The 24,480-nt window shown below is 26.2% G+C and overlaps 1 protein-coding gene across 3 annotated transcripts in view; it reads left to right on the plus strand.

Annotated features, from left to right (window-relative positions):
- Positions 1-24,480, plus strand: part of LOC127280108 (TLD domain-containing protein 2) — a 140,743-nt gene that overhangs the window by 22,453 nt on the left and 93,810 nt on the right. Inside the window, exon 1 of one of the 3 annotated variants that reach the window (XM_051302927.1) lies at positions 7,850-8,123. The exons of the other annotated variants lie outside the window; for them this stretch is intronic. Within the exon in view, the coding sequence (XP_051158884.1) occupies positions 7,981-8,123 (143 nt within the window). The 5' untranslated portion in view covers positions 7,850-7,980. Of the gene's footprint in view, positions 1-7,849; positions 8,124-24,480 lie in introns of those variants that run through there. 3 annotated transcript variants of the gene reach the window in all.

Genomic DNA, 24,480 nt, shown 5'->3' on the forward strand with positions numbered 1-24,480 from the left:
TATTATTATTATTATTATTATTATCATTATTATTATTATCATTATTATTATTATTGTTATTGTTATTGTTATTGTTATTGTTATTATTATTATTATTATTATTATTAATTAATTAATTATTTAATTAATTAATTTTTTTATGTATATTATATTATCTGGGGATATATTAAAATAATCTTTGTCTTTATTATACAGTTTTAAAAATTAAACTTTCCTCTTCTCTAGAGACGAATAAAAATGTAAATATAGTTTGTTATCTAAGACGCATAAATATGGTTAAATTGCCGATTATTTTGTAATTTTTGAGATTCTTGGCCCCCCTTCTTTTTTTTTTTTCGTTCTAAGTTTTCTCATGGGCATACACATTTCTATATCAAATTGCTTTAATTGTCCTTCTAAAACCCTCGTTCTCTGTATATAAGAAGACCTACTTCTTTCTTTCTCTCTCTTAAGACTCGAGAACTTTTTCTTAAAGAATAAGTGGTCCTGGGTGGTCAGAAAAAAAAAGTATATATAACTTCAGATGAGTTTTACTCCTTCCGAATAATTTCCCAAGTGACTTTGATATTGTTATACCAGTCGAATAGTAATCAATCTTATTTACTTTGTTTCCATATTATTTTTATTGAATTGAAGGCCAAGTTGAATTTTGCCTTTTTATTTTGCGAGAGATAATTAAATTTTATTTACACTATTATTTGTATATTATTATTTTTTATATATAATTATTTGTATATATTATTATTTATTTTATATTTATTTATACCATTATATTTATTATTATATTGCTATTATACGTGTTTATTATTTTGTAAAATTTTTTTTTACCCGTATGGTTTATTATTTTACATATATAAAATTTTATAACATTTTATAACAAATTATAAAAGGAATTGATATATTTTGTTTGTTTGAATTTATGTGTAAAAGATATATCATGTTGAAGATATTTCATTTGACAACTAGCAATGCTAAAGATGTAATCTAGAGATTCTATTTGTCACCCGTCTCACTTGAAAAATGCTGATCGGGGGGGATAATCTTCCTTTTAGGTTTTTAGTCGTTTAGTCAAGTCGTCCCCTTAGATTATTTCTGCACGATTTGTTTCTTATTCCGGTCGATCATGACTGACCCTTATTTCTAATGGTGAGAAAAGCGACGGTATAAAATCTTGCTCTCCTTTTTCTTTATTTCGTATATATATAATCTCCCCACAAAGTGTTCACAAATTTAACGGAATGTCTTCTTTTTCTTTGTAAAATTTCCTAAATTGGTGGCTTAACTTTAATGTAAGTTTTTTTTTTTATAGAGAGATTCTCTTACAATAAAATTAAAATCAAAAATATTTTCATTTTTATTAATTAAATTTTTATAGATAATATAAAATTGAGAATAATAAATTTATCTTTTGGCTTTCAATATATTAATTCGGAAATTGCATTTATATAAGCTCTTATATATTTTCTAAAGTGTTATTCGCAGAAGCTTTAAATTGATATTCCACAAAAACCGAAGGTTTCTTGATTGACGCAGCAAATATTGGTTTTCTCATTCCTAAAAGCTCCGCGCGCACCCGTTTTCTGATTTCTCTTCGTTACAACGTTCCTTTGATCAAGATCATTTTCAATTTCAGAACTGAAAAAGAGTCGTGGAAGTTTCCTTCGTATAAAATATGCCAGGGGCATTATAATATAAAAATTCCTTTTAAAATGAAAAAAAGAGAGTCGAATTAAAACATCTGCGCACAAACATATATATATATATATATATATATATATATATATATATAGGTGATTAAAATTATGATAATGAATAGCATTTTGAATTTCTTCTTAATATTTTTTTGGCAATTTGCCAAAATATATATAACGATAACTTCTTCGTGACTTTTATTTTAATCCTCGGTATATCTATTTGAAGAACCATTTTCAGACAAAATGATTCGTCAGAGAAATTTCCAGTGGTGAATTTTGTTCTTCTTTTTTCGGACACGTACTCCATAAAAGTGTTGACTTCATTTAGAGTTTATAGCTTTTTGACTTGAAAATGCCTCCGAGACGTGCGAATATAAATCTAGACTTTCGAGCATTTTGTGTTAATTTCTCTATAGTTTCGAAAAATTTATTTACATTTAAAAAACTCGAAAAACAAATTTTCTTATAAAATTAAATTTCAGAATTTCGAACAAATTCTTTTAATTTTATTAAAAATGTTCAACAAAAAAAAGAAAGAAAGGTTCTTGTTGCTTAAAAAAAAATATTATTAGCCCGAAGAGATTGGTATAGAGAGTTGTATTATTCTTGGCAAAGTTTCGTAAAAGAGAAGTTCAAATATAGAAATAATATTGAAATATGTTCTTTGCTATATATTTTCAGAGCATAATTTTTATTATTTGAGTAGTAAAATTTATTTCTCCCATATTTTCTCAAGCTAATTTTTTTTACAAGGGGAATTTAGATGAGAGGTGTATTACATTCAAATGCTTATTCGGTATATATAATTTCAAAAAGCTTTATTTCTGAAAAAATGGATTTGAAAATTTATTTATTTTTTTTACTCTACTTTAGATTACTTGTGCTGAATAGTTGTATCTTAATTCTTAAAAATTTAATATGAAAGATTTTATTAATATTTGGTAAATAGAATAATAATAGTAGAAAAATTTTCGGAATATATTTGTAGGATATCGTATAAAAGTGACTATGCAAAGAGGTCTCCTAAAGTTCTTGCTATTGTTAAACGTATGCACTGAACTAGATTAATGCAGTAAACTTTGAAGCTCTAATAGACTATGCTAGTTGATCTTGTTTTCTGTGTGTAATCGCATAGATCTTTAGAAGAGCTTCCCTTCATCGTGTTTGAAAGCTTTTTCAAAACAATTCATTGCTCGAGTTCTATATATATATATATATATATATATATTGGGGTATTTTATATATCTGTAGTATTTGTATTTCTGTGCACGACATGCACCCCATATATATGAAAGTGAGAGTCCGCATACAACAACTATATAGATAGAATTTCGTGTATAGCAGATACATATATGAGGCAGATTAATCATCCACCAGGGATTGATGATACACAAAGGGTTCGAGTACAAGGTCAAAACACATACAGCTGTTACGTTTGTCCTTTCGCAACGTGATTTTGCCTTCAACGAAAGGCGCCAATGTATTGATTTCCCTTCAAGTGCAAACTCAAAACCAATCCTTAGAATATTAATTCCTTGTTTTTGTAAACATAAAACTTTTTGCAAATCTCTAACTTCGAAGACTAGTTTTTTCAAAAAATATTTACACACTGGTACTTTTTAGCTAGAAAACTAAAATTTTGAATACAATTCTAGGCTAATACAAATAAATTTTGTTACAGCCATGGATTGTTTTCGCCATACGGATGTTAGACATTGGCTGTACCAATTTAACAAAACACAAACTTTGTTTCCAAACCGTATTTACGAGAGTATTTCTTTCATAGATTCTGAAAGATTAAATTCCAAATGAATATTTATAAAAATTGTGGATAGAGGAAAGTTGTATTTTTATATATATATCAGAAAAATGAGGTATATATTTGCTCCTTCCTTTTTTTGCGATTGTTATTTCTGACTTTTCCGATTTTCCAAGCATGCAGTAATCATGCTGTAAGTGTAAAAGTAGGTCACTTCTAGCGACATAGAAACATACATCTGTCACCTAACATATATATATACGGAGAAAAGGCTCGAGAAGTAAAATGACTGAAAGGAAACTAGGATTTTCTGTAAGCTTCCTATTGTAAATAGCATATATATATATATATATATATATAACTCTCTCGCTCCTTTGCTACAAATTGCCAAGTTCAGATGCGATTTTCCCTCTTCATGTAGTAAACTCACACACATACAATTCTTTTTGTTCCATACTACTTCTTCAGAAAACTAAATCAAGTTTCAAGTCTTTTAAACTTGATTCACAATTAATTCACTTTTAAATACAGAAAAAGAGAGAGGGAGAGAGAGAGAGAAAGAGAGAGATTCCTAACCAAATTTCTAGAACAAGGACGCGCACATCACCCGTGTTTAACATTCTCAAAGACGCAAACTTTTCACTGAATTTTAAAAGCTGATATCGATTTTTAAATATATTATATGCTTCAGTCAACATAATTATATTAATATTAAGAATATATAAAAAAAGAGTTACATGGAACAGTTAAAAGTTTCATTAGCAAGTTGTTTCAGATTAAGGGCTAAATTTTGAAAAAAAAAATAATTTGCGCGCGGGAAAAATTAATTTTGACTTTAAATTAATGGAAAATTAATTTGAAAATATTTATTTAAGGTGCTTTTTTTTATGTATTATGTAGAATTTGTAATGTTTGAAACTGAATGGCAATTCGAATCATTAAGTTCTTTAGAAAATAGCGACCGCATCATATATATATATATACACAACAGCCGAAGCGAGAATACTGCTAATCACTGCACTTGACCTACTATTAGAAATTCTCGGCCTACTATTGGCCCAAATTCTCTCACGAGGATCGATATATACCTTGTCCACTAAATGAAAATTATGTCCTTTGTTTTCAAAAACACTTGTAGATCTACTGTTTTTTACGCAGTTGGATAAAAACTTAATATATATATCTATATTTTTTTAAAATCGATAGCAAAAAAAGCTATATGAAAAATTCTTTCTATTGTTGAAAAATTATTAGTCTAGAAAAAAAATTTCATTTTTCCCTCTATTTTAAAGGCAATTTTTCCTTATGAAAAATCTCATTTTGAGATGTTATAGGAATAGAAATTTTTTACCTTCTTTCTGAGTAAATTTTCTTGATATTGATTTAGGGAAACCCTCCTAATATTTCAATTAGCAATATACTTTTTGTTATTTCAAATTCAAAATATTGTTGTTTCAAATAATTCATTTGCATTTCGGATGGTTCATTTGCATTTCGAATATAGTTTATTTCCATTTCGAACAGTTCATTTGCATTTAAAAATTTATTTACCCGTGAAAAAAAAACAGTTTTTGCTTTATAAAACAGATTTTTCTTATTTTATTGTTTGGAAAACAAATATTTTTAAATATATATATATATATATATATATATATATATATATATATATATATATATATATATTTATTGTTATTAATACAATCAGATTTGTTGATTAAATTCCGGTTGATATGAAAATGATGAAACTTTAGTATGTCCTATCAGTTACTTTTCCAAGCGTCTGTTTGATGATATAGACTTTATATCGGATGTTCTTTATCCATTGACGTGGAACTTGCGGCTGACCAAAGTAGTTTCATACTACTGGAACGTCTGTCGAGATCAAACGATCCCCTTCAATATCGTCCCTCCAATAATCAGCTTCTATATACAGTAAGAAAAGTTCCATGGTAGTCACAGCCCATGAGTGCGAGTGAGACAAACTTATGCGTAACGCATGCTTTCCTATGACTACCATGGTACTTTTCTTACTGTATATATAGAGAGAGAGGTTTTCTAAATCTCTTTGTCCCTTGCAGAATACTTCCGATGTTTTCCTTTTTTTTCCCTATACTTTGTGTAGCTGTAGAAAAATATTTGTTGTAAATATTGTATACAACTCAAATATATATAGAGACTTCCCTTCCTAATGTATAGAGATTCAATCTTGAAATTTTATATTTTAAATAAATACATTGATATATATTTAAAAAAGAAGCATAAATCATGAATTGAAATATATATTTTGATGTTTATAATATATTTTTTTATAATAAATTATTTTTCATTATTATTATTATTATTATTATTATTATTATTATTATTATTATTATTTATAATAATAAAATAATAAAATAATAATAATTATAACAGATTCTGAAATATATTCGAAATAATGAGAAAATAAATGTTCCATTGAAATTTGAAATTCTCTTTCTTGTCCAAGAATTTGGTTTAAATTCTTACTCTGTCTCTACATCTCTCATTCTCTTCAGAAATGGTAACTAATTTTATGTGTGTTACTGTGAAAATCTAGTTTTCGGAAACGAGCAAAGTAGAAACTTTTGAGTAACACTTGAAACTCCAGAGAGTGCAAACGGCAAACGTGACATTAATGTTTTGAGAAATTCAAAGTGTATCTTCCATGTCACTCAAATATATGTATTAGAGATGAAAGTCAAAAATGTCAAAATTTCCCGCAAAAAAGAACAAAACATGCGGTTATAACAGAAAATTAAAAGGCATTAAAATAAGCTGCAACGCTTCTTATTTTAATCCAATTTTGCTTATTTTAATACCAAAATGGATTAAAATAAGCAAAATTGGATTAAAATAAGAAGCGTTGCAGCTTATTTTAATGCCTTTTAATTTTCTGTGAATGAAATATCTTGTTTTTTTTATGAATTTTTATTATTTATGTAATTGAAATTATTAAACGGCAAAAATTTCAATTCAACGAATTTTAAATTTGTCCGAACTTTTATTTGTACGAATTTTTAAGAATTTTCATTTGTCCGAAATTACAAATGACCGAAGAAAAAATCGACAGAAATATTTCGGCGTAATTTTTGAAAATTGACCATAATCACGATTTTCTTGATAATTTCTAATTGGTCAATTTTTAAAATTACGTTGAAATTTTTCTGTCGATTGTTCGGTTATTTTTGTATATGGTGAAAAATGGAAAACAAAAATAAAGTAACTTTTACTATTTTCGAAGTAAATCCTAAGTTGCGCATAATTTCTGACAATTTTTGCTCCCTAAATAGTAAAGACTACTATTTCCGGAGTAAACTTTATACTATTTCAGTATAGTAATTTTTTCTATTTTCAAAGCAAAAGTTGACAAAAATGCGCAGAAGTTTCGGACAGTTTAGATTTTACTTTGTAAATAATAAAAATTGGTTTATATATATTTTTTTCCGTATAATTTCGGACAAATGAAAATTCGGCGTCTTGAAAATTCTATCATTTAAAAATTCGTACAAATTTCAATTCGGTTAATTTAAAAATTCGATGATGAATTGAAATTTCTGTTATTTAAATTTCAAATCACATAAAATTCGATTGAATGGGAATTCTCTGTTTAAATTCAATTATAAATAAAAAGTCGCATTAAATTAAATGACTGAAATCAATTCTTAAATTAAAGTATCTATTCTACTTTTAAATATTAGTTTAAAAAATCAAGATTAATGGTTTTTATTTATACATTATGATATATATATATATATATTTGAAAGAATCTATCATATAAAAAATATTGCAATGATCGTGACATACTAAACGGTAAATCACTTATAGAACTTTCAAATTGAGGAATTCACTAAGGGATTCGGAACTTTGAAGTGTGTCTCTCTTGAGTATAAAATTTCCCCAAAGTGTGTGTGTGAGAGAGAGAGAAAAAAAAGAGAGGAGGAAACGAAAAAAAATTTTAAACTCACACCTCTTTTTTCTCTCTCTCTCTCTCTCTCTCACTCTCGTAGTTGAAAAGCGAAGCTGTGACTGCTAACTTGTTTCCCTCGTTTGTAGCCGGCAATTTGTGCTCTAGAAAGCAGTAACTGCGTTTAAACTCCTCTTTCTCTCTCTCTCTGTCTCTCTCTTCAACCCCGCGCAGAAACAACTCAAATATTAAGCTTTAAACTACTCTGAGGTTTATTCTAGCGTGAACATTGCCACAAGTGATTCGTATAATATTGGCATCATGTCAAAAGAACGAGTCAAAAATATGTGAGCCATCAACATTTTGCGCGCCTGTCTTTTTTTGTCTATTTAGTATAGATATACATAAATATAAAAGAAAAACATATACTAATCTATAAAGTGGTGAAAAAGCAAGAAAAAATTTTTTCCACATTTATATATATGAAGTGCGCGTGACGTGAAAAATGAAAAATAACTGAAAATTGTGTTTTTTTTTTTTTTATTGAAATGAAGGGAAGTTGTTGAATAGAGTGTTAGAATTGTTTGGGTTAAAAAGAAAAAAATATGGCGTTATTCACCGGTGGTGGAGGTGGAAGGGAAACTCCCCCGGGATCACAGGATCACACGGGGCCTGCGGGCACACCTTCCAGACAACGAAGTCTCAAGGATCGCCTTCGGGAAGGGATTACCGGCGGATTCGCTTGGCAGTGAGTATATTTTGCGATCTTTTGCAATTTTTATACTCATTTCGTTTCTCGACATTCTTCTCAAGTATATATATAATATATAGTAGGTACTTTTGATTAGTTTTTATTTTCGTTTTCTTTTATTATATGATTGGCTGATGCGATATTCGTTTGTGACAGGTTATTATTTTGTTTCGTCACAGTTTTTTGCGAAAGAAAATTTATTTATTATTATTATTATTATATAATTTTTCACAATACTTTTATCAAGGAAGTATTTTTAGACCAATTTTTATTTTTCGAATTAACATTTGTCAGAATTTTTTTTTTGAAGAATTTTTAGGTAATTTTTATTTGGTAAAATTTTTGAAACGCCAAATTTTTATTTTTCCGAAATTGCAAATGTCCGAACAAATAATCGATTTCGGCGGGATTTTTAAAATTCACCAAACACAATTTTCTTGACAATCGTTTGATTGATGAATTTTAAACATCGCGCCAAAATCGATTGTTTGATTGGGCATTTGAAATTTCGGACAAATAAAAATTCGTCGTTTTAAGAATTCTGTACAATAAAAATTCGATTTATAAGAATTCTGTTTAGTAAAAATTTGTTTAAAGAGAAATTCTATCAAATATGTTAAAAGGAATATTGAAAATTCGTTTAAAAAATAATTATATCTAATAAAATTGTTCAAAATGAAAATTTTAATGGGATTTTTATGAGATAATCGTGCGCCCTAATTTGATACTTTTAACTTAACTATTAATTAATTATTGATATTATATAATATTAATAATAATAATAATAATAATAATAATAATAATAATCAATTATAATAAAATAACATTATTATTATTAAGTATTATTATTATTATTATTTAAATTTATATTTGACATTTTGAATTTCCAAATTTGAATCACAGTTTCGTAATCAACAATCCCAAAAATCCCTCGAGTAGTGAATTTCATTAAAATTTAATTAATTAAAAAAAAAAAAAAAAATCAGAAAGTCTGTTGGTTAATTCTATTAGAAGGTGTAACTCATTGCTAATAGATGGCACGAGAGTTAACTCTCAAGATTTTACTTTAAAATATATTAAACTATTTGATAAAAACAGATTTTACAATTTAATTGAATTATATAAATTTTGAAATTTATTTTGTTGAAAATTTTATATTTTGAATATAAATTTGATTTTTTAAAAAAAATTTTATCCTATATGCATAAATATATATATATATATATATATATGTTTAATATATTTTCAATATTTTGCTTTCTAATAATTTTTTAAACATAAAAAAATTGTTTCTTTGAAAAAAATAATTTACAATTTAATAAAAAAATGAGATTTTTAGAATTTAGAATTTTGTGAATGTAGTTTTAAAAATTAAAAACGAAGTATATATCATTTGTAAATAATTCATCTCGAAATAAATATTAATTCGCTATGTATATATATATATATAGAATTCTATTTCCTGCTAATGAGTATTTAATTAAAAAAATAGCGATGAGTGTCTTTGACAGAGTTGCATTTTCTATATAGTATAATCGACCCTATTTTTCAAACAAGTTCAAGATGTGCCATACGATAAAAATGACAAGCACGATCTCTTTACGAGGAAAATAACTACCGTATTGAATAGCAATACTGAAAAAAAGAGTAGTAAACTTCTCTAATCGAATATCAACTTTTATTTCTTTTCTCGCACTCCTCATTTCTCTCTCTCTCTCTCTCTCTCTCACTATATTTTCATTCTTTTTACTGTAAAATTTATAGTACCGCTTTATATCATTTCAATCAACTCTCTTTTCTATATGTGATAAACGTCTGGATTTGACAATCAGAAAAAAAATTTTTTTTTTTTATTTTGCTCGCAAAATTTGATCATCTTTTTAATTAATTTCTGTTTAATACTTATGTCCTTTGGTGTAACAAATGTAAATTTAAAAAATTAAATTAATTTACTAAATTTTTCCGCCTGAAAAAAAAGTTTCTAAAAAATTAGAACAAATAGATTTAATTTCCACGAGGAATTTGATTAAGAAGTGAGAAGCGAATCATTGGGAAAGTTTATAATGTGAAAGGGTGTGCCGACCTTAATAATAAAAGGAAGGAATATTGTAAAACTGACCGATTAGCATGCTTATCGTTTTTTATCGTTTTACCAAGTATCGATCTATATATGTACATCCGGTTTCAATTGTTTGCAATGAGCCATCGCAAAAGTTATAATACAAAGAGTCGCGCAGTTCATGCGTAACACTCTTTTGTTATTAACACTGTCAAAAACTTAATTTAACAATTTTCTATTGGATGTTTTGTAATTTATTTTTTTCCTTTCGATATAGTAAAAGAAAAAAATCAGTTTTTCTATTTTTAATTTCTGACACCCTTTTTTTAATGGTAGAAATAATTTTCCATGGGGAAAAAAAAAATTGTTTTGATGAGAGCACCAAGTCGTAAATTAAATAATCATCGAAATCGAAGGTCTTGAGGAAACGACGCTTGCAAATTATTATATATGCCTTACCTCTTCGACCTTCGCGTTGATTGCACCAGATTGGAAGATCGGAAAGACGGAAATGACCGATTCGTTTTAGATGGCACTAATTCCTCACCGTTTAATGGACTTTCCATGTCGATTAAGTGCAGACTATAGAACATTATAACATTGTCGTATAAAATCCCCAGTTCATTTCTTTTATTTATTAATTTTTTTAAATGAATAAATATTTTTATTAAATGTTAGAAATTTATTATAAATTTATTATTATAATTTACAATTATTGTAACTATATTTTTGTATTGGACTATTTTTCCAATTAACGGATTATATATATTTTTAGAATCAAATCAAAGCGAGAAAAATATTTATAATGATATATGATAGTGATTTCCAATATTTTTGATTTGTTGGTACAAAATACGACCCACACACGATTCTCGGCTATGTTGTTATATTTCAATAATGGCCCAATATATATAATAGAATATGTAAAGCCGTGTCAGTTTTTTTTTTTTTAGTGGTAGAAGTGAGTTTGAATTTCTAAAGTGTATCTCTTTTGAGCTCTCACTCAAAAGCCTACAGAGCTTCCGTGACAGTCACAAAGATAAACAGTTGTCTGAATTATTGACAGATCCTGACATAGAACTTTTGACATCGTTCTCATTTTCAGAGAGAGAGAGAGAGAGAGAGAGATTTATATATATATCCTCGTGCCAATTACATAATAATGAGAAATTTCATTCTCAATAGATGACGGAGAGAAACATTTTTTTTAATATAAAATATTATAACTTGACATTTCCATTTGCGAAATTCTTTGTTGGTTCGTGTAAAGTATGAATTTTCAGTAGAGATTGAATTTTGTGAATTTTTATATAAAATTTTTTGGTTTAGACGAATTTTTACGATTTTCTAATTCGGTATACACGGAGTTGTGTATTCTTAAATACAATTAGTACAGGTTTTACTAAACAGTGTACACTGAGAAAAATATGCTCAACAGCATTTCTGCCAAAGGCATAAAAATTATTGATTTTGAAGCATATGCTTTGTAAAATATATTGTATAGATTCTATAGCATATGCTTTTGGATTAATAATTTTTAGACTTTTGGCAGAAATGCTGTTGAGCATATTTTTCTCAATGTAGAATCAGAAGTACTACTACACTGAAAAAAATATTCTATTGAATCAATAGCATTTCTGCCAAATGTATAAAAATGATTGATTTTGAAGCATATGCTTTGTAAAATATTGTATAGATTTTATAGCATATGCATTTGAATTAATAATTTTTATACCTATGGCAGAAATGCTGTTGAGCATATTTTTCTCAATGTAGAATCAGAAGTACTACTACACTGAAAAAAATATGCTATTGAATCAAAAGCATTTCTGCCAAAGGCATAAAAATTATTGATTTTGAAGCATATGCTTTGTAAAATATATTGTATAGATTCTATAGCATATGCTTTTGAATTAATAATTTTTATACTTTTGGCAGAAATGCTGTTGAGCATATTTTTCTCAATGTAGAATCAGAAGTACTACTACACTGAAAAAAATATGCTATTGAATCAATAGCATTTCTGCCAAATGTATAAAAAATTATTGATTCAAAAGCATATGTTATAAAATTTGTAAAATATTTTATAGATTCTATAGCATATGCTTTTGAATCAATAATTTGTATACCTTTGGCAAAAATGCTGTTGATTCAATAGCATATTTTTCTCAGTGTATAGTTCTGTCACAAAAATTTAACGACAGAAAAGAAATGCACCTGATTGGTTAGGACAATTAGATTTGTGCATTTCGTTTCTGTTTTTTTGTTTTCGACAAAATGCTTTCTTACATTTTACTAAACAGAATAGTCCATTCATCTGATTCAATCCAAAATGTAATCTACACTCTTTAATAACTCATAGTTTATCAATTAGAATTTATAGATTTTGATTTTGAAATACGATGTAAATTGAGTATAGAAAATTATTTTGTATTGAATTTATTTGAGAAATGTACAGTGAAATTCAAAGAGGTCACTCATTTGGATGCTTGTGACACGAGTTCCTAGACTATATAGAGAGAGAGAGAGAAAATGGTTTGAACCAACACGACGCGAGTAGGCAACGCAACGATTTTGCAGCATTGCGCAATATAGTGGATTAGCCTGAGTTGGGTACGCTTGTGATAACCCGTGAATATTCATCGGCTTGTTGCCCTGAATATATACAGGGAGAGTAAAGTAAGCTTTCTCTCTCTCTATCCCTCTATATATATGTACAAACGTCGTGTCTTCACCCTCACGTACGCGTCTTTAAACGGATTCAGAAATTGTTCCTTTTGCTGCTTCTCTATATATACAGCATCCATCAAAAGCAAAAGCTTATTTCTGCCCAACTCACACAGTGAGAATAGATTCACCCTCTCGGCAATTTTCACTAATTGCTACTTGTAATAATTATTATTACGCCACACATAACAGTGAACTACTCTGTCATATATTATTCACACTCTTATTACTGCTGCGCTATGCATTCAACAGGAATAATTCATATCTCAAACGACCCAGAGAATAGAGCCAGTAAAAATTTAATACCATTCCATATAGAAGTATATCAGACGTTGAGAATTATTTCAGAAATTTTGAAATTACAAATTTTGTTATTTATTATAATTATCAATAATAATTACTAGTTTTGATAATACAGATTTTGAACAATATTTGACAATTTAAAGCATATGTTTTTTTTTTGTCAAGAATTCTTCTTATTGTAGAAATTATTGTATACAGATTGCGTGGCGTGAAATCGATTATATGAGAAGCCAAAACTCGTCGATCATGATTATCATCGAGCAATCCTTAAGGACTATGAGAAATTAAGGTCGAATCTGTCTCTGAGATCTGAATTCGACTCACAAGACACAAACAACCGAGGTTGACTGATGATTTTAGGATTTAGTTCAGGGTCAATTTTATACTGGACATACTTGTTTTTTTTTTGTGTGTGTGATAGACTTTGCTATTTTAAAAAAAAAATTTAACTTTCGAAATCTTTAGTCCTTCGAGGTGGTTATCCTTCCTTCCGTATACAAAATGTGCATTGCATATAATATTCATATACGAACTCATTATTTATTACCCAACGCACGAACCATCCAATTTTACCCAATGAATTACTCATTTACATTCTCATATCTTGAGGGTAAGGGGAAAAGAATTTTTTTTTCTTCTCTATCTGGCGCGCACACACACACACAGCTGAAATTATCTTTCATTAATTATTGTTTACTGAAAATAAATAACTGGAGGAAAAAAAAGTTAATGATGAGAAATTTAAGAAGAAAATTGGTAGCTAGTGGATAAATTTATTTTTTGTGGAAAAAAGCGAAATGAATTTGACCCTGATTATTTCTCTTTTTGTTTTTTGCCCTTCGCTTGTTCTTCAGAGAGAGAGAGAGAGAGAAAAAATGCACAGCAGTGGCGACAAAAAGAGAGCCGATTGATCGACAGGTGGAGGCTTTCAATAATATACAGAGGACTACCAAACACGCCCATTTTTATCCTGTGTGCGTATTTTATTTTTCCAGCTATTCTTCCTGAAGTTGGTTTGCTTTATGTTGTATTGTGTGTGTGTGTATTGGCAAACCAATATTACTTTGATCAGTGTTAACTGGTGCACTCAACTCTTGTTTCTTTTCTCGTGTTCTCGCTCATTGTTCGCACGAGACCACAGAGATGAGAACCCTGAAGGCCAAATTAAATGAACTTGAAGTTCGAAACCTTTCAAAAGAAAAACAATCGCTCTCTCTCTCTCTCTCTCTCTCTCTCTCTCTCTCTCTCTCGTTCTCTCCTCGGCAATATATATATGTATATAAAATAATTGCAATCTTGTCGTTTATTTTACAGTTTGTTTTTCTTTGCCTTTTCAATGGTATAAAAATATATTTTTGTTTTTTTTTTCATTTGGAGAATTTTAATGAGAAATAAATAAAAAATTTTGTACTGATAACTTTTGAGGTGTTTTTTTTTAGCTTAAGCTAAATGCTACAATTATTTTTCGAATTTGATTAAATTTAGGTAGAATTTGACATTACCGACTTAGAGATTCTACAGAATATTGAAAAGTTGACACTCCCCTGCGGTTTTTTCAAAGTGAACTAAGTTGTATTTTCAAAATTTTTTAGCATTCGTTTGTGTACGATCTAAGCTAAATGCCATGACAATTATTTTTCGAATTTGACTAAATTTAGGTGGAATTTGACAATACCGACTGATGATATAGTAGAGATTCTGCAGAATATTAAAAAGTTTATAGTTTCCGGCGGTTTTTAAAAAAAAACTAAGTTGTATTTTCAAAGTTTTTTAGCATTCGTTTGTGTACGATCGAAGCTAAATGCCACGATATTTATTTTTCGAATTTGACTAAATTTAGGTGGAATTTGACATTACCGACTGATGATACAGTAGATATTCTGCAGAATATTGAAAAGTTTATAGTTTCCGGCGGTTTTTATAAAAAAAAACTAAGTTTTATTTTCAAATTTTTTTAGCATTCGTTTGTGTACGATCGAAGCTAAATGCCACGACAATTATTTTTCGAATTTGACTAAATTTAGGTAGAATTTGACATTACCGACTGATGATATAGTAGAGATTCTGCAGGATAGAAAATTTTATAGTTTCCGGCGGTTTGTATAAAAAAAAACTAAGTTGTATTTTCAAATTTTTTTAGCATTCCCTTATGTACGATCGAAACTAAATGCCACTACAATTATTTTTCGAATTTGACTAAAATTAGGTAGAATTTGATATTACCGACTGATGATACAGTAGATATTCTGCAAAATAATAAAAATTTGACGATTTTTTTAAAATACTTTAAAAAATCTTAATACTTTCTGCACTTTTTTTTAATTACTATTTTTTATTTCTGTTCTAGGTAAGTGTCTTTTCTATACACCTGCTTGAATTCCAAAGTATTTGGTAAGAAAATTATTGTTTCTATTATTTATTATATTATAAATATTGTTAATTGAATTAATTAAAATTAAATTATTTGATTAATAATATTTAAAGTTATAATCTTTCGCGATCGTAAAAAAAAATTCTCTCTGTTTTTTTTCTACAATTGAGTTGTAAAAAGAGAGCAGTTAAAAGGCGATAAAGTGACGTACAAACGATTGAGAAGCCTTTTGAATTTTTTTTTTTTTTTTTCTTAAGAAAATGACTTCCTGTCTTCTTCAAACTGAATTTGTGTAGAGAAAAAGTATGTGTGAGAGAGAGAGAGAGAGAGAGAGAGAGAGAGAGAGAGAGAGAGAGAGAGAGAGAGAGAGAGAGAGAGAGAGAGAGAGAGAGAGGGGGGGGGGGGAGGAGAAAAGGTGAGAGAAAAGCAAAACGTTAAAATAAAAGTATCACCTTTTTTTCGTTACCCTCTTTTTCTCAATTTTCTCTCCTCTTTTTCGTAACTTTTTTGCGCTTTTTTTTTCTCTTGGCCGAAGCTCTCTTTTGCTCTCTCTCTCTTTCTTACTATCAGGGGCAATCCACACGGGGATCTTTTGCTTAAGATAGCTTTTGCTTTATTCGTTTTCGTTTTATATTCTTCAAAGAAAGCACTGTTGCACCTTTACACACGTAAAAATCTTGATAAATGGATTTCACATGAAATACTTCTATCAATGGTGGATTTAATCAATGATAGGTTAGAAACGGTTATACATATATATATATTTAATCGACGCGATAGTTTTCAATTTGTGGTGAAAAATTAATGGTAGTTTTTATAATTATTAAAAAAAAATTACAAAGAGAAAAATTATTCGTATTAAAATAAAATATTCTTAAAAAAAGAAAGAAAAAAAGAATTTTACAATAATAATTTTATTCTTTTAAGAATATTTTTCAATTTTTTAAAATTTCTTATTTTTATTATTATTATTATTATTATTATTATTACTATATTATAATTATTATTATTGTTAGTATTTTTATTTATACTATTATTATTAATTATTGTTATTATTATTGATATTATAAATTATTATTATTGTAAGAATATTTTATTAACTATAAGAATCAAATTTACATTCGTTAATTCACGGTGTAAATTAAATTTTGTTCAAAGGGAATTTTTTTTTTGATGAAGTATGAAGTTAATGTAAATAAATGTTAGCTTTTGATGAAAATAGGTGAAATATACTAAAGATAGATATGATTATAAATGAGAGAGAGGGAGAGAGAGAGAGAGATGGTTGCTTTGTCGCCGAAATTTGCGCTTGGGTTATAAGATTCTTTCTGGTTGATAAGGCACGCCTGGATAGAAGTACTCTCTCATATCTAGTAAACCAAATCTTAATTACATCTTTTAAAAAATCAGTCTTTCTCTAATAATAATAACTAGAATGAGAAAGAGAGAGAGAGAGAGAGAAAGAGAGACAATTTAAATCCCAGATAAATCGTTTCATGTCATTCAAGTCTGAATTATATTTTGCTCTTGATGTATATTCGGAATATATATATATATATAAATCCTATGAAAAAAAATAACCTACCGATGGCCTTATTTGATAAAGTAAGTCAAATAATTTCCCCAGATATTTTTTTTTCAAAAACTAAAAGAAAGTCCTGCTATTAGTTTTTTTTTTAAATCTTATTTTATGAAAAAAATATTTTCTTTTAATGTTAAAAGAATGTGTATTTTTTCATACTTTATTATTATTATTATTATTATTATATAATATTATAATAATTTTATTATTTATTTTCATTTAATTTTGATATTAAAAGTATGTGGGAGTTTGAAATATTGATTTTTAGAAACAGTTTTGTGAAACTCCTCCCTCTGTTAAGTAGAAATTCAGTAGTAAAAGATAATTATAGTCAGACAATATTTTCGAATTCTGGAAATTTTAGTATCAGTAGTAAAAGTGAGTTTTAATTAAAACAAAACATTTCTAAGGTGTTGTATAATATTTTAGTGTCAGTAGTAAAAGTCCTTTGCAATCAGACTCAGTATTTCAAAAATTTTTGTAAATTTTATATATTTTTTTATTTTGTTATAAATTTTAGTTAGACCGAATTCTTGTACTTTAGGTCTCAGTGGTAATGTCCTTTTTTTGTCAGACATAATTTTTGCCGAATTTTTCTAATTTCAGTAGTAAAAGTCGATTTTTGTCAGACTAAAAAAAATTTCTGTTTTGTGTCAGCTTTCACAAATTCTTAAGGGGCCGTCCATAAATTACGTAAGACTTTTAGGGGGGAGGTGGGGGGTCAAGTATTTCTTACGACCAATAGGAAAAATGGCGCTAATGCATTTAAAAAATCTTACATAGGGGGGGGGGGAGGGGGTTCAAATGACCAGAAGAAAGTCTTACGTAATTTATGGACGACCCCTAAGGGTATATGGAAGAAAAAAATTTACCTGCAACAGCGAAACGTTTCACTATATTAGGAAAAGTATTACTTATTGCAGTTAAACCTTCCGCTATTCTAGTGAAACTTTTCGATGTTTTAGGTATAAAAATATATTTTTTTTCCGTGTAGCAGTAAATAGTTTCTAGTTTAGCTATTTCAGTAGAAAAAGTCAATTTTAGTCAGTCTTTCTGACTTTTTAGCCTTTTTTCAAATTTTTGTACTTATAAGTAGTTAAGGCGAATTTTAGTCAGACAACAATTTTCCAAATTCTTGAGTTTATCAGTAGTAGTGGTGAATTTTAGTCAGACATCAGGTTTTCAAATTCTTGAAAAATTACATCAGTAGTAAAAATCCATTCTAGTCAGACATATAGTTTTAAAAATTCTTTTGTGATATATCTTAAGGTAGTAGTAAAATACACTTTTAGTCAGACAAATCTTTATTGAATTATTATAATTATTATTTTTTATTATATATATATTTCTATAAAATATATATAGAATATATTTTATTTTCAAAAAATAGTTTTCGGTTTTTCTTTTTTTCTATCTAGAATATAAAAAATTGAACATATTTTATTATTTACAATACAAATTCTTGTCTTATAATAGCCTCCATTTATATTGGTGTTTTTTTTTCTCTTCTTTTCGTTGAATTCCAATGTTGAAAAAAAAATTGTATTTTATTGTTTAAGAAATACAATTGTCATTATTGTGTTTTGAAAATAAGTCATTTATATATGAAACTAAAAGTATAACACATGATGGTTCATTGTGTTTAATAATTAGAAGCACCTTGTTCACGATTCGATATGAGTTATGTAAGTTTATTGTATAAAAGGTGCAAATAAGTGACATATGTGTAGGATAAAAATTATTTTTTTATTTCGAAATTTGGATAATAAAATTTGGATTATGAAAAATTATTTTCAGAAACTGTTTATAAAATCGAAGAGGATTTTGGTTTTTTTTTCAAAAATAATAACAATATTGTTTTGTAAGAGTTGAGTTTTCATTGTTGATAGAGCTATATATAATAAAACAAGATTGTTCCTTTATAAAGGAGAGGTCGTAATTCACTTAATCGTTTTGTACTTCTTCGCTCAATAGCCTTTAACAGATCAAGAATAGAAATTGTCAATTATTTTTCATTTCGCGAACGACGCACTCCTTTATATTTTTGAGGGTCATTCATTTTCTATTAATATTTTCGTTTTTAATTTTTTTTTTTTTAATTTTTAAACTATTCTTTCACTATTTTTTGGGGTTTTTTTTTTATTTATTCTCCATTTTTTAATAATAATATTTATTTTCATTGTGTAGTTTTAGTCTTACAATATTTATTTAGTTTTTTTTTTTTATACACGAGGTAACAATTTACAAATTCAAAGAACAATAAGTTACAGTATTTATCTAAATAAAATGCATATATGAAATCTTACAACAATATGATATAGTTTCTAAAGGTTTATAAATATTTAAAATTCTTTTGTTAAAAAATTCCATTTGTTTGCGCATCTGAAAATTTATTCAAACTCAGCGTGTTTTTGTATATATATATATATGAAACTTGATAATATATATTTAGTTGACGTTTTTATTTTTTTCTCGTTTAAAAAGTTGTGCGAACAGTGCAGTTAGTTTGAACATATTTCGTTGTAAATTACCGCAATAATCAAGTGTAAAAGAAAAAAAAGAGAAAAAATTAGAATTTTCAATAATTTATTACTTTATTTTTTACGCATCTGAAAAAAATAAATTTTTTTGCTCAGGAGAGCTAAATAGCAATTTTTTTTTCAAATAAATATTTATTTTTCTTCAAATAAATTTAATTTTCACTAAATATATTTAATTTCAATTTCAATTTCAATTTAATTTTAATCAAATAAAATTTATTTTTTTATTTCACATAGAAATTTTATTTTGCATATAAATTTTTTGATTGTGCTAAAGAAAATTTATTATTTGTAATAAATAATTATTTAGCTCTTATAGATATATTGAATTCGAAAAACATAAATTTTGAATAAAAATTTTTCTACTATTTTTTCAAAATGATCTTTATTTTAATGCGTAATAAATATAGTATTATATATTTGATAACATATATGAAAACATGTTTTACGTACATTTGTTCGTACACATGTGTTGAGAAAATAAAAAAAGAATTCGCCAACTTCTAATCAGTAAGATCTTGAGACAGTGCGCGTGACAGAACCTTAATTTTTTTTTACTAATAATTTAATTTCAATTTTAATATATATATATATAACAATTTTTTTTCGCTAACATTTTTTTTTTCAAATTGAATAAATTTTTCTTCAATGACATTTTGCTTCGCATGAAAAATACGTGAAATTCTATATATATATATATATATATATATATATATATATATATATATATATATTTTCAATACCTACACGCGGGGTAAATACATGTCAAAATATATATTACGACTGACGTAATCGGTTTTATCGATTTTAGTTAAAGCGAATTCATGAACGACTCGGATACTTATTCAGGCGACGAATCGGACGAAGCGACACCTCTATTAGATTATGGGGAAAATTCCGCTAGGTTAATAAAATTCCGTCAGTAAGTTGATACATATATGATTTTTTTTTTATTTCTCTATTTTTCGATAAAGAAAAAAATTTTTTATTTTTAAAATTTTTATTTTAATGGAAAAAATTATTTTCCGGAAACAATGTTGACAAAAAATAAAATAAAAAAAAGAATAATAATAATAATAATAATAATAAATAAAATAAAATTTTTTTCTTATTGTAGGAAATTTTTATTATTTGCATCTTTTAATGATTCAATAAAAATACTTCCACTTTTACTGGAAAACTTTTTAATTAAGAATTTATTTTTTGTCATTAAAAATAAAAAAAGTAGTTTTTAATTAAAAATTATTTTTTTAAAACAAAAATAAATTTTTAATTAAAAATATTTTGGTTTAATACAAAAATACTTTTTAACCAAAACTTATTTTTTTAAAATACAAAAATACTTTTTAAACAAAAATTTTTTTTTTTGCCTTTTAAACCAAAAATTATTTTTTTTTTAATACAAAAATATAAAATTAGCTTTTGTTTTTGACTGATTTTTTTCTAAAGATATTTTTTTGGTATAAGCATATTTTAATTTAGTTCTGTGGCAATTTGGTTTTTGAATTTAGTATAAATTTGACGAAAAAGATATAGACAAAAAAAAATGCAATGACAATATGGAAATAATGCTCGTGAGGATAAATAAGATGTAAATAAATAAATGAATATATAGACACGGCCTCGTATGTTACGTAATGCCAATACAGTTGGCGTTAATTAACTCTTGTTTTGTTGTGTACGATGTCATCGGATATGCTCTCTGACTATAACGACCGCTCTCGGGTCGTTCATTGGAGATCTAATATCATCTAGTTTTTTTTTTTTTTCCTACTCGCAATTAAAAAGGTAACTGCACACTTGAAAAAAAAAATTTTTTTTTTCCTTTTTTAAAGTAGCGACAAATTTTAATTATCGCAAAAAATTTTTTTTTAAGTAGTCAATTTATTTCATTTTCACAATATTTTTTTGTTAAACAAACTTGTTTTTGGAGTTTAGAAAAATTAAATAAAATTATTTACTATTTTTATTGGCAATATGATTTTTTTTAAAAATTTTATCGCTAATAATAATAATCACGATTGCCTACCGTGTCTCACGTGAAAATTGACTATATTGTTGATTAGACGTGGAGATAAGATAAAAAAGTTAAGGTTACCTTATCTTTTGATCGTTGTTCCTGTTTCTGCAATATAAATATAAATCATTTTTTTTTTTATTTATTTATGAAAATTCTGTTGAATTTAGAGAAATTGGGATTAAAAAATTTTTTTTTTATTTTCTATAGTTTGGCATTATATAATATTGTATCAGATTTATATTGGACTCGAGCGATTTTTAGTATATCGCTTTTTTGGCAGAATCCCCAAAAATAATCTATAGAGAAACTCTTTCTTTTTCTCTCTTTTTCTCATATATATATATACACACACACATGTGCTGAATGAAAGTTCCCTTGGGAAAGCAACGCCTTCAAACGGATTGCTGTCTCGGGTATTTCGTGGCTAAATTTCCGAATCGCCCTTTATACCAATTTTTCTTTTTTCCCCTCTTGTCTCTTTCTTTTTTTTTTCTATACTGGACAAACGTGACGCGCATTAACTCCTGTACTTTTCGTTTATATGCTCGCTTTTTGGACTAAAAAAAAAAAAAAAAAAATAATGTATGTCACGGTAATTTCTGACACGTTTCTCGTCTATATACTTCAAAAAAAACTGGAAAACCGTATTCGCATATTTTCCACATAGTTCTGTATATGGTGAAATATATTTTTTTTTTCATCCTGTTAACGAAAGTAATGTGTTTTATAAAGTTGGAAAAAATATTTTTCATTTTAAGTTTGAATTTTTATTTGCGAATTTTCTAATTTACAATTTTTATTTATTATTTTTGGAACGCATTTTATCTCATAAAAATCGTTAATCAGAATTTTTATTTTAAAGAATTTTATTGGAAATAATTACCTACTATGTAGACGAATTTTAATTTGTACGAATTTTTAATTAATCAAATTTTAATTTGTACCAATTTTTAATATTAACAGAATTTTAATTGCGTACGAATTTTTAATTAAACAAATTTTAATTTGTACGAATTTTTAATTAATCAAATTTTAATTGCGTATGAATTTTTAATTAATCAAATTTTAATTTGTACGAATTTTTAATTAATCAAATTTTAGTTTGTACGAATTTTAAATTAATAGAATTTTAATTTGTACGAATTTTTAAGTAATCAAATTTTAATGTGTACGAATTTTTAATTAATCAAATTTTAATTTGTATGAATTTTTAATTAATAGAATTTTAATTTGTACGAATTTTTAATTAATAAAATTTTAATTTGTTCCAATTTTTTAAGTAATCAAATTTTAATGTGTACGAATTTTTAATTAATCAAATTTTAATTTGTATGAATTTTTAATTAATAGAATTTTAATTTGTACGAATTTTTAATTAATAAAATTTTAATTTGTTCCAATTTTTTAATTAATCAAATTTTAATTTGTACGAATTTTTAATTAATCAAATTTTAATTTGTACGAATTTTTGATTAATTAAATTTTAATTTGTACGAATTTTTAATTAATCAAATTTTAATTTGTACGAATTTTTAATTAATCAAATTTTAATTTGTTCCAATTTTTTAATTAATCAAATTTTAATTTGTTCCAATTTTTTAATTAATCAAATTTTAATTTGTACGAATTTTTAATATTAACAGAATTTTAATTGCCTACGAATTTGTAAGACGCCGAATTTTCATTTATCCGAAATTACAAAAATGTCCGAACTTAAAATTGACAGAAAGATTTTTTGTCGCAATTTTTTGAAAATTCGATTTTGTTGATAATTTCTAATTGGTCAATTTTCCAAAAATTTGCGCCAAAATCTTTCGTTTGTTCGGTCATTTGTAATTTCGGACAAATGAAAATTCGGCGTCCTAAAAAATTCGTACAAATAAAAATTCGTACAAATAAAAATTTGTACAAATAAAAATTCGTACAAATAAAAATTCGTACAAATAAAAATTCGAACAAATTAAAATTCGGTTAATTGAAATTTCTGTTATTTAAAAATTCGAATCACATAATTGGTAAAAAAAAAATTTTATTAATTTTTTTTTTTTTATTTAAATATTGAATTATAGAGAAAAATCAAATAAATTATTATAGACGTTCCTTTTTGAATTGAGAGAATATTTTTTTTTTTTTGAAGGATATAATCGAGAGTTGAGATTTTCTAGTTTTTTTTTTTTTTTTTTATATAGATGTATCGTGTGAGACAGAATTGAGAGTAGAGGCAAGGTAATCCGGCGATTCTGAACAGGTTGTCAGGTCAGATGGACGATTATTGAATCGGTGATTGATTCCCCCTTAAAGTATCGCTCTCATACGTATTTTAACCATTTTACGTTTTTTTTTCCCTTTTACAAGGATATAAATTGCTATTCCTTCACACTTATATGGGAAGACATTTTTTTATCGTCTTTTGCTTTTAAAAAAATGAGCATGCTTTTTTTGAAAAAAAAAAAAAAAAAAAAAAAATTCCCTTTATCGGAAATTGCTATTGCAGTATAGATTGAATGAAATCTGACCACATTTATTTTTTACACAACTATTTTTATTAATAAAAAAAAAAATTTATTTGAAACAACCAAATTTTTGTTGAATTAAACAAAAAATTTATTTGGCTCAATCAAATTCTTTCCTTCAATCGAAAAATTTACCAAAACATTTTTCTACATAATAAATTATTTGAATTAAACAAATTTTGTTGGTAATAATCAAAAAATTGTGTTTATATATAAAAAGTGGTATATTTGGTTCAAAT

This window comes from Leptopilina boulardi, unplaced genomic scaffold (assembly GCF_019393585.1).
Source record: "Leptopilina boulardi isolate dan_hultmark-lab unplaced genomic scaffold, ZJU_Lbou_2.1 LbouV2_229, whole genome shotgun sequence".
NCBI classification, from domain to species: Eukaryota; Metazoa; Arthropoda; class Insecta; order Hymenoptera; family Figitidae; genus Leptopilina; species Leptopilina boulardi.